Here is a 12,565-nt window from a genome sequence, read left to right on the forward strand (position 1 = left end):
TGCCAGCCAGCTTCTTTCTTATATGACAGTGGGGAGGCGAATGAGTAGCTCAGCACTTCTGTCTAAAGAGGCTAGCCAGCTGTTATCACCAGCATGCATCTTGCAGTCAGTATTGATGCCCTCCAGTCATCCATGGTCAGTTTGCTTGTTTCTTGTCTGGAAAAATGAGTCAGACTGGAACTGGGTGGGTTTCCATATATTCTGTGTGTTTAAAACAGATCTGGACTTAGGACTTCGAAAGGATTATTGCAATATGAGAAGGGGCCTGTTACAACAGGAGGAGGAGGACTGATGCAATAGCAAGAGCACTGCAATCCTAAGATCTATAAGCCCCTCGAACAGCAGATGCAAAAGAGTTTTCTTTTATACAGAGAGGTAAGCAAGGTTAGGCAGAACTGAGAACGGGGAATGGGATGAGCAGGTGGTGTGATGAGACAGTTGAACAGGAAATGTCGGTTCTCAGGAGGGGCTGTTAAGAAGGGTTGTTACACATGCTGATGCTGGCTCAGGCCAAGAGTGGCTCAAAGTTCAAGGGTGTAGGGGAAGGAGAGAAGCATAATTAAAATTTGGTCAAATTAGCAGATAATTTGTCAAGATTTTGTCAGTGGGTACAAACAGTTCAGCTAATCGTTATGAGACAAAAACTGGGCATTTGGAAGGTCTGTGTCTGGCTTTGTCACAGGTAAACCAGGAGGCATCCGTGAGTCAGTCATGGGGAAGGGTGGTTGTCGCAGGTAAACCCAGGGGCGTTTGTAAGTCTATCTAAGTCAGAAGGAAGGGCAGCTCTTTGCAGTCAGCCATTTGCCAGAACATAGAAGGGTGGGAGGGAGATTTCATAACCATAGCTTTTTTTAGGAACTGAGGACTCAGGTAAAATTTAACATTGTCATGTGTGTAGCTCCCATCCATTAACCAACAGAAAGCTGTGGGAAATTGATCTAATAGCTAACATCAGTGTTTGCTACAATTAGCAGCTTTGCTCTGTGCTGAAGTGAGTGAAGAAACAACTTGGGTCTCCTCAGATCTTGGCAAAAAAGGGAAGAGTAGAAGCAGGATAAAACCTGAATCAATGAGACACGAGTCAGTCTCTTCAACTATAAGATGGCAAAGACAGAGCTCAGGGTCAGAGCTGGGTCAGGAAGAGGGCTCAGAGGAGCCTGACTCAAGTTTGTTCGAAAGAATCTTTGTCACAAGCAAATCTTAGAACTGGGTATGAGTATTACAGATAGTACTCAGCACACCAGCCGTTCTTCAGCAGTCAGAGACAGCCACGGGGTTTGGGAAGGCGTGCTGGCTGGCAGTACCAGGAGGAGAATATGGATAAGACGGAAAGTGCTTTGGGAAAATGCAACCAAGAAATTTCTAATGGCTAAATCCTAATGTTGAAAATTATAGATGTTTAGAAAACTTTAAACCGAAAAGAAGAAGACAGAGTTGTTCTTGTTTTATCTGATTTTACCAGGACCAAACAAAGCTAGCGTTCTGTTTATTCTTACCTGTTTTAATTCATATTGCTTTCTAGTGAATTCCCTACAAAGGAGATAAGAGTCATTCTAGGAGAGCATAACAAAACCCTCCTGTTCCTAAGTCTCTTGTAATACATCTGTCCAGCTGATTGCCTCGGTGTCTTGTTGGCCATGGTGGTAAGCTGTCCAGTAAGAACCTTGTGTGCTTGGTGGTGTGTGTGCATTAGGGTGCAGAGGCTCGAGACATACCAAGAGTACAAGGAGGCTGCATCTGCTTACCAGGAAGCCTGGAGCACACTCCGGAAGCAGGCGTTTGGATCTTGGATCAGAAATCCGGCAGATTATCATCAGTTTAAATGAGAAGAGAAAGTTCACAGAAAGCTTACTGGCAGCCCGGTATTTTCCATTCTTTCATACTCGACCACCTTCCTCTTTTATGCTGGACAAGCCTTAACTTTCCTTGTGGCTAATCAGGGGAAGAAGTCTTCCATCTACCAGAGCAATGTATCTATTCTGTGTCAGATAGATGGAATTCTGGAACATGGAACAATCTATACTTGATTGAAGTGGCTCTCTGCTAAAATAGCTTCTCACTAATGACCTTCGAATGTGTCCTGTGTTTTATGGCTTCTCTAAAATATGGAACAATAATCTGGAATGGGATGCTCTAAAAGTACCCTGCAGCAGCGCCATTCCATATGTTCCTGCATTGAGTCAGCAAGTATTGATTAGGCTGAGAAGTTTGAGTCTGCAAGTTTTGGCTCTTCGCCTGTCATACTGGACATGTGTTTTGTCCACCCAGCCTTTCTCCCTTCAGAGAGCCACCCTTTCCTGCTCTATCCATGTGAATTGGTAGAAGTGAACCTTATTCCCTGGCTCCAGGAATGTGAGCCAGACCTGAACAGTCCTGGAACTGTTGCCAGAGCTTTCAGGTAAGATTCTCTCTCCTCTTGTGTCAGGAGCTGTAAGCGCCATGCAGTCTCGGGGCTGCCAGTGGCTGCCTTTGCCTGCTGCAGAGAGACAGCCAGCTTGTGAATGAAAGCAGTGAAGAAGGAAACAGCCAAGAAAAATCAAAGCTCTCATGACCTTGTCTGGATGCCGGAAGCTAATGCCTACTCTGGACTTCAGTTATGTGAGATAAATTCCTGTTGTTCTGAGTAAGCCCATTTGACACCGTTTTCTATGATTTTCAATGGAAAGAGTTCTGTCTAAAAGGCCAAAAGTCCCTAAAGCAACTCAGCAACAAACCTAGCAACCAATCCTGTTTTCACTAACCTCTAATATTTAACTATCAACCTCTTTACTTCCTAATTTATTAACTGAAAATGGAAGCTCTCTAAATTGGGATTATTCAAGATCCTTGTAGGTTCCTCAGCATTTTTTATAGCTTTAAATATTTTTTAATAACAGCTTTATTGAGATATAATTCTCATACCATAAAAATTCACCCATTTAAAGTATACAATTTAGTGGTTTTTAATATATCCACAAAGATGAGCAAACACCACCTCAATTTTAGAACATTTTTATTCTAAATTTGGTGGGGAGCACTCTTTGACATAGTATAGTACCCATTAGCAGTCACTCCCCATTTCCCCTCAACCCCCTAACCCCAGAGCAAGCAGTCATCTACCTTATGTCTCTATGGATTTGCCTATTCTAAGTTTGTGTGTAAACATATGTTCTCAATTTTTTTTAATTACAGAAGCAATGCATAAGCTTTTCATAACAAGTTGTCCTTGAATTTTTTTCTGTAAGAACTTCTGTTAGCAGGAAAGAAAGGCAGAAATATCACTACCCGAAAGTTAGGCTCTCCCATATGCTACTTTAATCAGAGAGATCCTTTTGCCTGACTCCAAATCCTGTGATATGGTAGCATTTAGGATACCTTGATTGGCAGAAGCTTTTATCTACAGAAGATTAACAGCCACAGCTTTCTGCTGCTGTTACCTGATCTATTGCCCCCTCCTCTCCAATTTTTTTCTCTTGGAGCATTTTAAATTGAATCCTAACCATCATATTTCACTCAAAAAATTAACAATGATTCCTTAATATCTATTATGCAGTCTGCATTCAGTTTCCCCTGTTGTCTCATAAATGTCTTTTGACTGTTCATTTTTTCAAATTGGTATCCAGAGTCCACACAGTGCATTTGATTGAGGTATCTTTTACCTGGCTAAATCTGTAACAGTTCACTCTCTTTTTTATGTGTTTAACAAATGGGTCCTTTGTCCTGTAGCCTCTCCTCCACCCAGGATTTGGCTGCTTATTTCCTCCAGTGTTGATAACAAGTTCCTCTGTCCCACATATTTCCTATAAATTTGCAGTTACATGCTTGATTAGTTTCAGGTTCAGCTCATTTGCAGGTGATTCTGCACACTTCTGCTGCATCACATCTAAGGGAATATAACATCTGGTTGTCCCACTTTTAGTGATTGATCAGTGGGTTCAGTAGTATCAGCCTAATCTATCCCATTATGAAGTTCCCCATCACCCTTTCACATAATACAGCTGTGTTGAGGGTCTCCAGCACCACCCCAGTTTTGATTATTCACTAGATAGACTCTCAGAACTTAAAAAGCTGTTTTACTCATAGTTACCATTTATTACAATGAAAGGATTGAAGTCAGCAAAGGGAAAGCAGTATAGACAAAGTCCAGGAGAAAGCCAGCACTAGTTTCTGGTTGTCCTCTCTGTGCTAATCATGTGTTTCTGATGCTTTGACATCTTAGCCTTACTGACCCTGGAGAAACTATCCCTCCCAGGGCTAGCCAGTTTCTAGAGATAGTTAGACTCATCCATGAGTGCACTTTTTATATGAAAACCAACCAATCCAGAGCCCATACCCCAAACACCCCTTTTCTGGGGCTCTCACATTCCAGGCCACTACCCACCTGCCCTAGTCACCTAAAAAATAGGGACAGTCACTGTGCCTCAGAGTCCTCCGAAATTCGTCAAACTAGCCAGTCCCAAACCTGCTCCCCTGCCTGGCCCCTCCCTTTCCCTTCACAATAAGGGCTCTTGCCCACATTTCATCCTAGCTCCCTCTGCCTCCTGTTCACCCTGGTGCTTCCCCATATGGCTCCTCCTGGCATGGCATGCCCCCTCCTCCTACATTTTAGAGACTCTCCCAGGGGAGTCACACACACAGCACTTAATTCCCCTGGCAGGGGTGTGTGATGTGTGACAGTACATGCAAAGTGTTGCCAATCAGGGAAGCTCACCTGAGCCTCGGGTGCTGACACCCAAGGATACACAGGACAACCTCCCACAACAAAAAATTAACCAGCCAAAAATATCAATAGTGCTGAGGCTGACAAACCCTGATCCAGGGATCATGTTCTAAAGTGATTTGAAATAGTTCCTCTCTAGTTATTGCTCCAAATCTATACACAGTTAATTTTGTCTTATTTTGCTTTCAATTTTTAGGGAGGCTTTTTAAAAAATTATGTAAACTATTTATGTGATTCCCAAGTTAAAACAAGTTAAAAAAAAAAAAAAGATACATTCAGAGAAGTCTTCCAACCTTATCCCCTCCCCTCTGTTTCTTCCCGCCCTCAGCAGTAACCATTTTTATTAGTTGTTGGTGGACATTTCATTATCTTTTGAATGCTTTGTGAATAACCTACATTGAGTATTTTGTATTTCTGCCAGTGTATCTTTTGGATAGATTCTTAGAGGTGGGATTTGCTGGGTCAAAGGGTAAACATATAATTTTTCTTTGTTGAAATATGTCTTCAAAATTGTTTCTTTTTTTAAATTAACTTACTTTAATTTTTTTAAATGGAGGTACTGGGGATTGAACTCAAGACCTTGTGCATGCTAAGCATGCACTGTACCACTGAGCTATATATACCCTCTCCCCCAAAGTTCTGTTTCTTAATACAATGAGTGCAAAAAGAAAAAAAAAGCAAAATGTAGGACAGCATAACTTTCTATTTCTATTAAAAAGAAAGTTGAAACAAAGGACCTATGTTTTGCTAAACTGTCTCTCAATAGATACACAGGAAACCACTAACCAGGGCCTATGGGGAAGGAAAGGGAATGGCTGGGGCCTGGGAGTGGAAGTGAGACTTTTCACTGAATACCCTTTGTATTTTATTTTTTAAAATTTTGAACCATGTTAATATATACCTATTTTTTAAAATAAATTTTAGGAAAGAGAAAAAATGGGAAAAGTCTTAAATAGTTTTAAACTGTAGGAACACCACAACATACTAGAGTGACGTTGTATAGGGAAGAGGGACTCAGCATGCTTTAGGCAGCTCTGCTTGTAATTCCACACAGTTCTCTCTTTACTAACAGAATGGTTTCTGGAATTTGGCTCTTTCAGCATTGCTTCTTCTTCATTCTGTGTTCATAGTGGGCTCTATGTTAAAACTATGTGTGCATAATTTTTATTCTCTTTTTCTTTAGAATTTCTAAAGCCTGGCTTGATTTAAATAATTTTGTGCATTTATTCCATGTAGTCATTTCTGCCTCAAAGCATGGAGTTAACTGCCTTTTTTATGGAGTTTCTCAGTGCCAAGCATTAGCTCACTGTCTGGGGAGACAAACTGATGTGGAGAAAATGACCCGTGCTGGCCACCAGTGCTCCACTGGGAAGAGAAGCAGGCCCCATCTGATTTTGTCGTGTCTGTGGCTGGTGGAAAGCTGCCTGCACCTGGACCTTGGCAACACTTTTTGGCTTGAAGACGATGTTCTGAGCACGCATTAGCCAAAGTTTTCCAATTTCTAAAACCCAGATCCCTTGCTGGCTAGTTAATAGCTTAGGACAATGTGAGGTTTTCAGCTGCCACTATCCTCCTGTGATGATGTTGGGGAAGTCAGTGAGCTGTTAAAAGGAGTCCCACTGCAGCAGAAGGTTGTCGAAACTGGGGAACAGCTTCCAAGTAGAAAGATACTGCATATGTGCTCACTTTCAAGGGCTCAAGCAATTCTTTCCATAGGAACAAATGCAGCTACTGTGACGGAATGGAGGGATACAAAAGGAGCCAAGGAGGCAGATATTTTGGAGAAAGCAACTTTATTTTCCAGAAGGAAGAGTTCTTTTTATACCACATTTTGAAGAATCATAGTTGGCCTTCATATCTTATAAACGTGAATCCCTTTAAACCTAAATATATCTGTACTGGGGCTAAGACTGGCTTTCTGGAAGAATTTCCGGCTGTATCCAAAACAAATCTTAAGTAGTACTTGTGGTCCAAAAGGGGGAGAAAAATTCTACAAAAAGACACTTCAGGGCTGCAGGCAAAGTCACAGGCATTCAATTTTTATTTCTTAAAACTGGGGTCCCAAAACTAACCAAAAGGGATAGAAATGAGAACAGGGGTTGTTGCCTGGTGGGGGAAGATGGGAGAAGGGAGTTGAGTGGGGTAAGGCCCGAGGGAACTTCCTAGGATGATAGAAACATTCTGTGTTTCTGTGTTGATTAATTTGTCAAAATTTATTAAGCTCTACACTTAAGATCTGTGTATTTTATTGCATGTAATTATATCTCAATATAATAATATAAAAAAAACCCTAGTCCTTATTAATTACTTGGCATAGCAGAATAAACTTTGGTCTGGATATTAAAGTAATTATGTTCTAGTACCAACCCTGCCACTACTTCCTATGTGGACGTGGAGAGAGCATTTAATCTCTGGCTTCTAACAGGATACCTGGTCTAGAAAATGAGGTCCCAGGATTAGGATGCTCAATTTTTTCATCTGTGAGATAGGACTCCTCATAAAAATTCTCAGTTGGGTAGATAATGGAAAGACAATTTTTCTGCAGGAAGGTAAGCCCACTGACACTTTGAGATATGTGTGGCCTCAGTCATGTTGGTAGCAAGGGAGAGGTGGAAATATTTCTTGTCTTAGTAGCCTGGGCTCTGAATTTTGGTGTGGATTTTTTGTCCTTCATCCCAATGAGCTGGCAGGGTGAGGAACCAGGTTTTAGAATTAAGCTTGTTAAGCAGTGCTTTTCAGTCTCCAAAATGCAGGAACGTGTCTTGATGGGGAAAAGGCAAAGGCGGAAAGTCGCTCCAAGTGGGGACCCAGGCTGCCAAATGTTGGTCTCAAACACATGTTCCCTCAACTTGGGCTTGGCTCCAAAAGGAGAAGAGCTCACAATGGAAACAGTGATGGCTGTTTGCTCAGGCAGCCTAGAGAATGAAAAGCGCATTGAAACCCAGCAGTGTCTCCGTGGGGAGAGGCACCGTGGGCCCCTGGGTGGTGAAACCAACCTGACAACAGAGCAGAATCACAGGGCCCAGTCCCCGCATCTTTCTTCAGTTTAACAACAGACCTTTATGTGTGACCTCTGAAAAGACCGCTGAGAAATTAATCTGTGGGCAACCCACGCTTTGCCCAGCAGTAGATGCATACTCAATCTAGTTTGCCCATTTTCATTGCTTTAAATTCTGTTAATTGAGACAAACCAAAGAGATCTTCTAAATGTATGTTCCCTGCTCTCCCCTCATCCCCTAAAGTTTCATCAACCTCCTTTTTTATTGCTACCACTTGTGGACTATTTTGTCCTCCAGTGGGTGCCTTTTCAGTTGGTATTTTCATGTTGTACTTTCCTTATTTATCCAGCAGTATTGTGAATGCCCTCCTGTCCTAGCACATCAGTAACTGCTGGGCTGAGAAACCATCTGGCAGCAGGAGAAACAAAGCTTTGGGGTGATGGAGTGGCAGCACCATCTCCACTGGCTCCAGACAGTTCACTCACCTGTGCCAACACAGGTGGATGGCTCAGCCCAGCTCTGCCTCTTGTGAAAGGTGAGGACCAATGTGAGTTTGTATTTTGCTTGCATATACTTTGGGTTTTTGTTTTTGTTTTCTTGGGAGGAGGTAATTAGGTTTGTTTATTTCATTTATTTATTTTTAAATGGAGGTACTGGAGATTGAACTCAAGACCTCTTGCATGCCAAGCAGGCACTCTACTGCTGTTCTATACCCTCCCCGACTGCTTGCATATACTTTGGAGGAATTCTATTCTAGAATAAAGGAGGGTGCATAAACTGTGGTGCAAAGGTTGCAAACTCAAGTATATCCAGGAATAGGAAACTGAAAGAAAGTAGGTGGAATGATCTGGAAAATATCCCTTGTCCAAAGAGGAGCCATTATTTTGTCCCAGCTGACTGTTGCCAATCATCAGAATTTTTTCAGGAGAAGCAAGAAAGTTGGATTTTTACGTACATGTCTAGAGGCCACAGACAGACACAGGCCTTCAATCTGTAGCGTCTGGTTTAGCAGAACAAGGATAGATTTTGGCTATAGACCTGAGTCTGAATTGTGGCTCCAGGATGTACTGGGTGTGTGATACTGGGTAGGTGAGTGCATTTTCAGAGTGTCAGTGCCCTCACTTTTGAGATGAAGGCAGCACCACAGTAGCAAGAGGCTCCACAACCTGGGAGAGGGAGGGGCACAGGAAGGTCTCATAGGCCCAGTACACTTGAGCAGAGGTGAAGGGGAAGTATTAGGGGCTGGCAAGCAAAGAGAAATGGTGGTGCATATGGGGACAGCTTTGAGAGAAAGGTACTGGAGGTTGAGAATTCACCGTATGCAAAGGCCAGAGATGAGAGTGCTGCATGGCTGGGCTGGCGGAGTGTGGAAAGGGTTGGAGAGGCATTTGGAGCAAGTTGGGGAGGACTTTTAAGTCCTGGGAAGGGGAATGGTTTTATCCTGATGACTCAGCATTTTAGGGGTATTAGAGGAAAGAGTATTGAGTTGGAAGTTGCATTTTAGAAAGATCACTCTTCTCTATAGCAAGGGGGATGGATTAGTTAGGGGCAGAGATAGTGGCATGCAGACCATAATTGGGGGGTTACTGTAGTAATCAGAACAGAAATGATGAGGCCCAGACAATAACGGTTTTATAAGCCACAGGGAGGGGACTGACTTGAGAAATATACAGAGACTGGTAAGGCTGATTGGCTGATTGCAGGTAGGGGATAAGGATGAGGGAGTATTGAGGGTGGCTCTCAGGTTGCTGTGCGGGTGAGAGGGTGGAAGGAGGTGCTATGTATCAGGGAGGGGATCCAGGAGGAGGAGCTGCTCTGGGGTGGAGAGGCGGGGGTGTTGGGTTGTAGGCAGTGGACAATGAGCTCAGACTCTCAGACTCTTCTGAGGAATTTCTGATTCCAAGGGACCTAGAGTGGACATTTGGAAAGACTGGTTTGGGTCTCAGGAGAGAGACTGACTGAAGATAGAGATTTTGAACTCATCTATTTACAGGAAGTCTTTGAAGACATAGGTTAGGGAAAAACCATCCAAGGAGAATGTGTATGGAATGACAAGAAAAGGGGACCTGGGACTGAACCCTAGGAAACATGGAGAGTTTAGGAACAGGGAGAGAAGCACAGGAAAGAGTGTGACCAAGAGGCCAGAGGAAAATCAGGAAAAAGCCAATTAGGAGCTTCAAAGAGGGAGTAATCTGGAGTGTAGAATATATTCAAATAAAGAGAGACAAGGAAGGTAAAAACTAAGAAATGTGTGGTCCCCTCCAGCCCCCAACTGGGGGACAAGGTTATTTTTGGTAACCTTAGCAAATGCAGAGTCGGGGAAGTGGAAGCCAGCCTCTCCTGGGTTGAGGAGTGAAGGAGAGTGAGAAATACAGGCACCGTGTGCTGTTCTTTGAGAAGGATCCAAGCTCTGTTCTCACTGATGTAACTTAAAAACAAAAAGTTATGCAATAGTTCAAATATAACAATAAAAAGAAAATAACAGTAACTATTTTGCTATATTTGCTTCAGGTTTTTACTTTCTGGAGAAATAAAGCATTTCTTTGTATTTGAAACTCCATATCTACCTTCCCTGATACTCTTCCCCTCCCTCCGTTGGGTAACCACCATCCTTAATCACATGGTTTATACTTTTATTACATAATTTTCTATCTGTGAGCAATACATATGAATGTTTTCCATGTTTTTAAGCTTTATAGAAATGATATGATGCTTCTGCAACTTGCTTTTTTCATTCATCAGCACCATTTTGGAGATTCATTTCTGTTAACATACAGAGCTCTAGAGCATTCATTTTAACTGCTGTATAGTATTCCTTTGTGTGGATATACCACATATTACCCCTCCATTCTCCTGTCGACAGACATTTAATTGGTTTCCAGTTTTTGGCTCATACAGACAAGGCTGCAGTGATCATTCTTGCAAATGGATGGAGATATTTCTATGATATATACTAGATGTGGAATTTGCTACGTCACAGCTTATCTGCATCTTGAACTTTACCGCATATTGTGAAATTGCTTTCCAGTGTGATGGCACCAGTTTATAACCACAACAGCAGTTTATGACGACTCCAGATGTATCATATCTTCCCTAACATTTTATATGTTGAAAATTAAATTTAGCCAATTTGATGACTGTAAAATGACTTCCCATAGTTTTACTTCCCTTTGTATTTCACAGGGCCACCAACTGTATAGTGTAAGCCTGTATTTTTCAGTGCAGAGTTTGTGCACTGCACAACTCTAAGGGGCACTGTTCACACTGTAGACTTTGTGAAAGGCATGCTCTGTAGGGTTGGTGCAATGTACAACATATACAGTGGCCTTGAGAAGATAAGGATTATTTGTTATCTTTTGCCCATTGTTCTCTTGGGTTTTTTATCTTATTAGTTGAAAGAGTTATTTATTTGGATATTCTTTTTTGGTTTATATCTGTTGCAAACATTTTCATCTAACCTGCAGCCTCTATTAATTATGCTTATAGTACCTTGTTTTTAAATAAAAGTTTTTCATTTTTAAATTAAAATGATAGATTTTTTAAAATTCCATAATATATTTGGTCACCTTTTATTAAAGAGAGGTAGAGTGATATTCTCATTTAATGAGTCAAATCTTTTGTGATACCAAAACAATATTTCAGCATCCCCTCAGTAAAAATATTAACTGAGGAAATAAACATAATTTTTAAAATTTTAATGTACTTAAAATTATCACTTTTTTTTTTGTAGTTTGTCTTAAGAAGCTGTCCATCCCAACTCTTAAGATCATAGCTATTCTGAATTTTTTCCCTCGATTTTTTTTAAAGTTTTGTTTTTCCTCATTTAGATCTTTAATTCATCTTGAATTTATTTTATGCATGATATAATATAGGAGTCTAATTTTTTCATATATATAACTGATTATAAAATAATGGATTAACTAGAATATCATTTCCCCTTTGATTTTTCACACCATCAATGTATTTTAAGCACAGGTCTGTTTCTGGGTCTCTGTTGTGTTCCCTAGTTTGTCTATCTCTTTGCCATATGGCATAGTCTTAATTAATTACTGCTAAGACAAATCTCCCTGGCTTGTTTTTCTTAACACTTCTTGGTTATTCTTGGCTTTTGCTCTTCTACATGGATTTTACCATCAATCCTCAGATTACACACACATACACACAAACCTGATTGGAGTTTTTATTGAAATTGCATTAAACTCACATTAATCTGGGGGTAATATACATCTTTACAATGTTGGATCTTCTCATCCTTAAATACAGTATACTAGTATATCCCTTGTTTAGATCTTCTTTTATGTCCTTCAGTAATGTTTTATCATTTTCTCCATGAAGGTTTTTACACGTCTTATATTGTTTATTCCTATGCACCTATAGATTTTGCTCCTATTGAGAATGAGATTTTTTTCCTATAATATTCCCTAATTGGTTATAACTGGTATGTAGAAACATCATCAATATTTGTAACTAATCTGGTATCCAGCAACCATGGTGAACTTTATTTAATTTGTATAGATTCTCTGGATTTTTCTATGTAGACTATCACTGTCTGCATATTAGTACAATTTAGTCTTCCTTTCTGATTCTTATGCCTCTCATTTACATTTCCTCTCTTACTACATTAGTTTTATGCCAGAACAATTTTATGCCAGAGTAAACGTAGTGATAGCAGACTTTAATAGCTTCTTTGAGATATAATTCACATACCATAAAGTTTACTCTTCAGACTTCCTCTTTTAGTTCCTAATTTTAGTAGGAATGCCTCTAAAATTTTACCATATAAGTAACCAGTTGTTAACTGTTTCATCATTTCCCTGGTGACCTGTCATGTCACCTCTGACATGTTTTACACACGTCTGTTTCTGGG

At 40.8% G+C, this 12,565-nt stretch overlaps 1 protein-coding gene across 9 annotated transcripts in view; it reads left to right on the top strand.

The window, feature by feature from the left end:
• Positions 1-12,565, top strand: part of ADAT1 (adenosine deaminase tRNA specific 1) — a 34,780-nt gene that overhangs the window by 18,614 nt on the left and 3,601 nt on the right. For 7 of the 9 annotated variants that reach the window (XM_074370404.1, XM_074370402.1, XM_074370407.1 and 4 more), the window contains 2 exons: positions 1,694-1,862; positions 2,426-8,233. In XM_074370404.1, the coding sequence (XP_074226505.1) occupies positions 1,694-1,826 (133 nt within the window). In that variant the 3' untranslated portion in view covers positions 1,827-1,862; positions 2,426-8,233. Of the gene's footprint in view, positions 1-218; positions 376-1,693; positions 1,863-2,425; positions 8,234-12,565 lie in introns of those variants that run through there. The other 2 variants (XM_074370406.1, XM_074370408.1) reach the window with 2 other exon arrangements.

Source organism: Camelus bactrianus, chromosome 9, assembly GCF_048773025.1.
Source record: "Camelus bactrianus isolate YW-2024 breed Bactrian camel chromosome 9, ASM4877302v1, whole genome shotgun sequence".
Classification (NCBI taxonomy): domain Eukaryota; kingdom Metazoa; phylum Chordata; class Mammalia; order Artiodactyla; family Camelidae; genus Camelus; species Camelus bactrianus.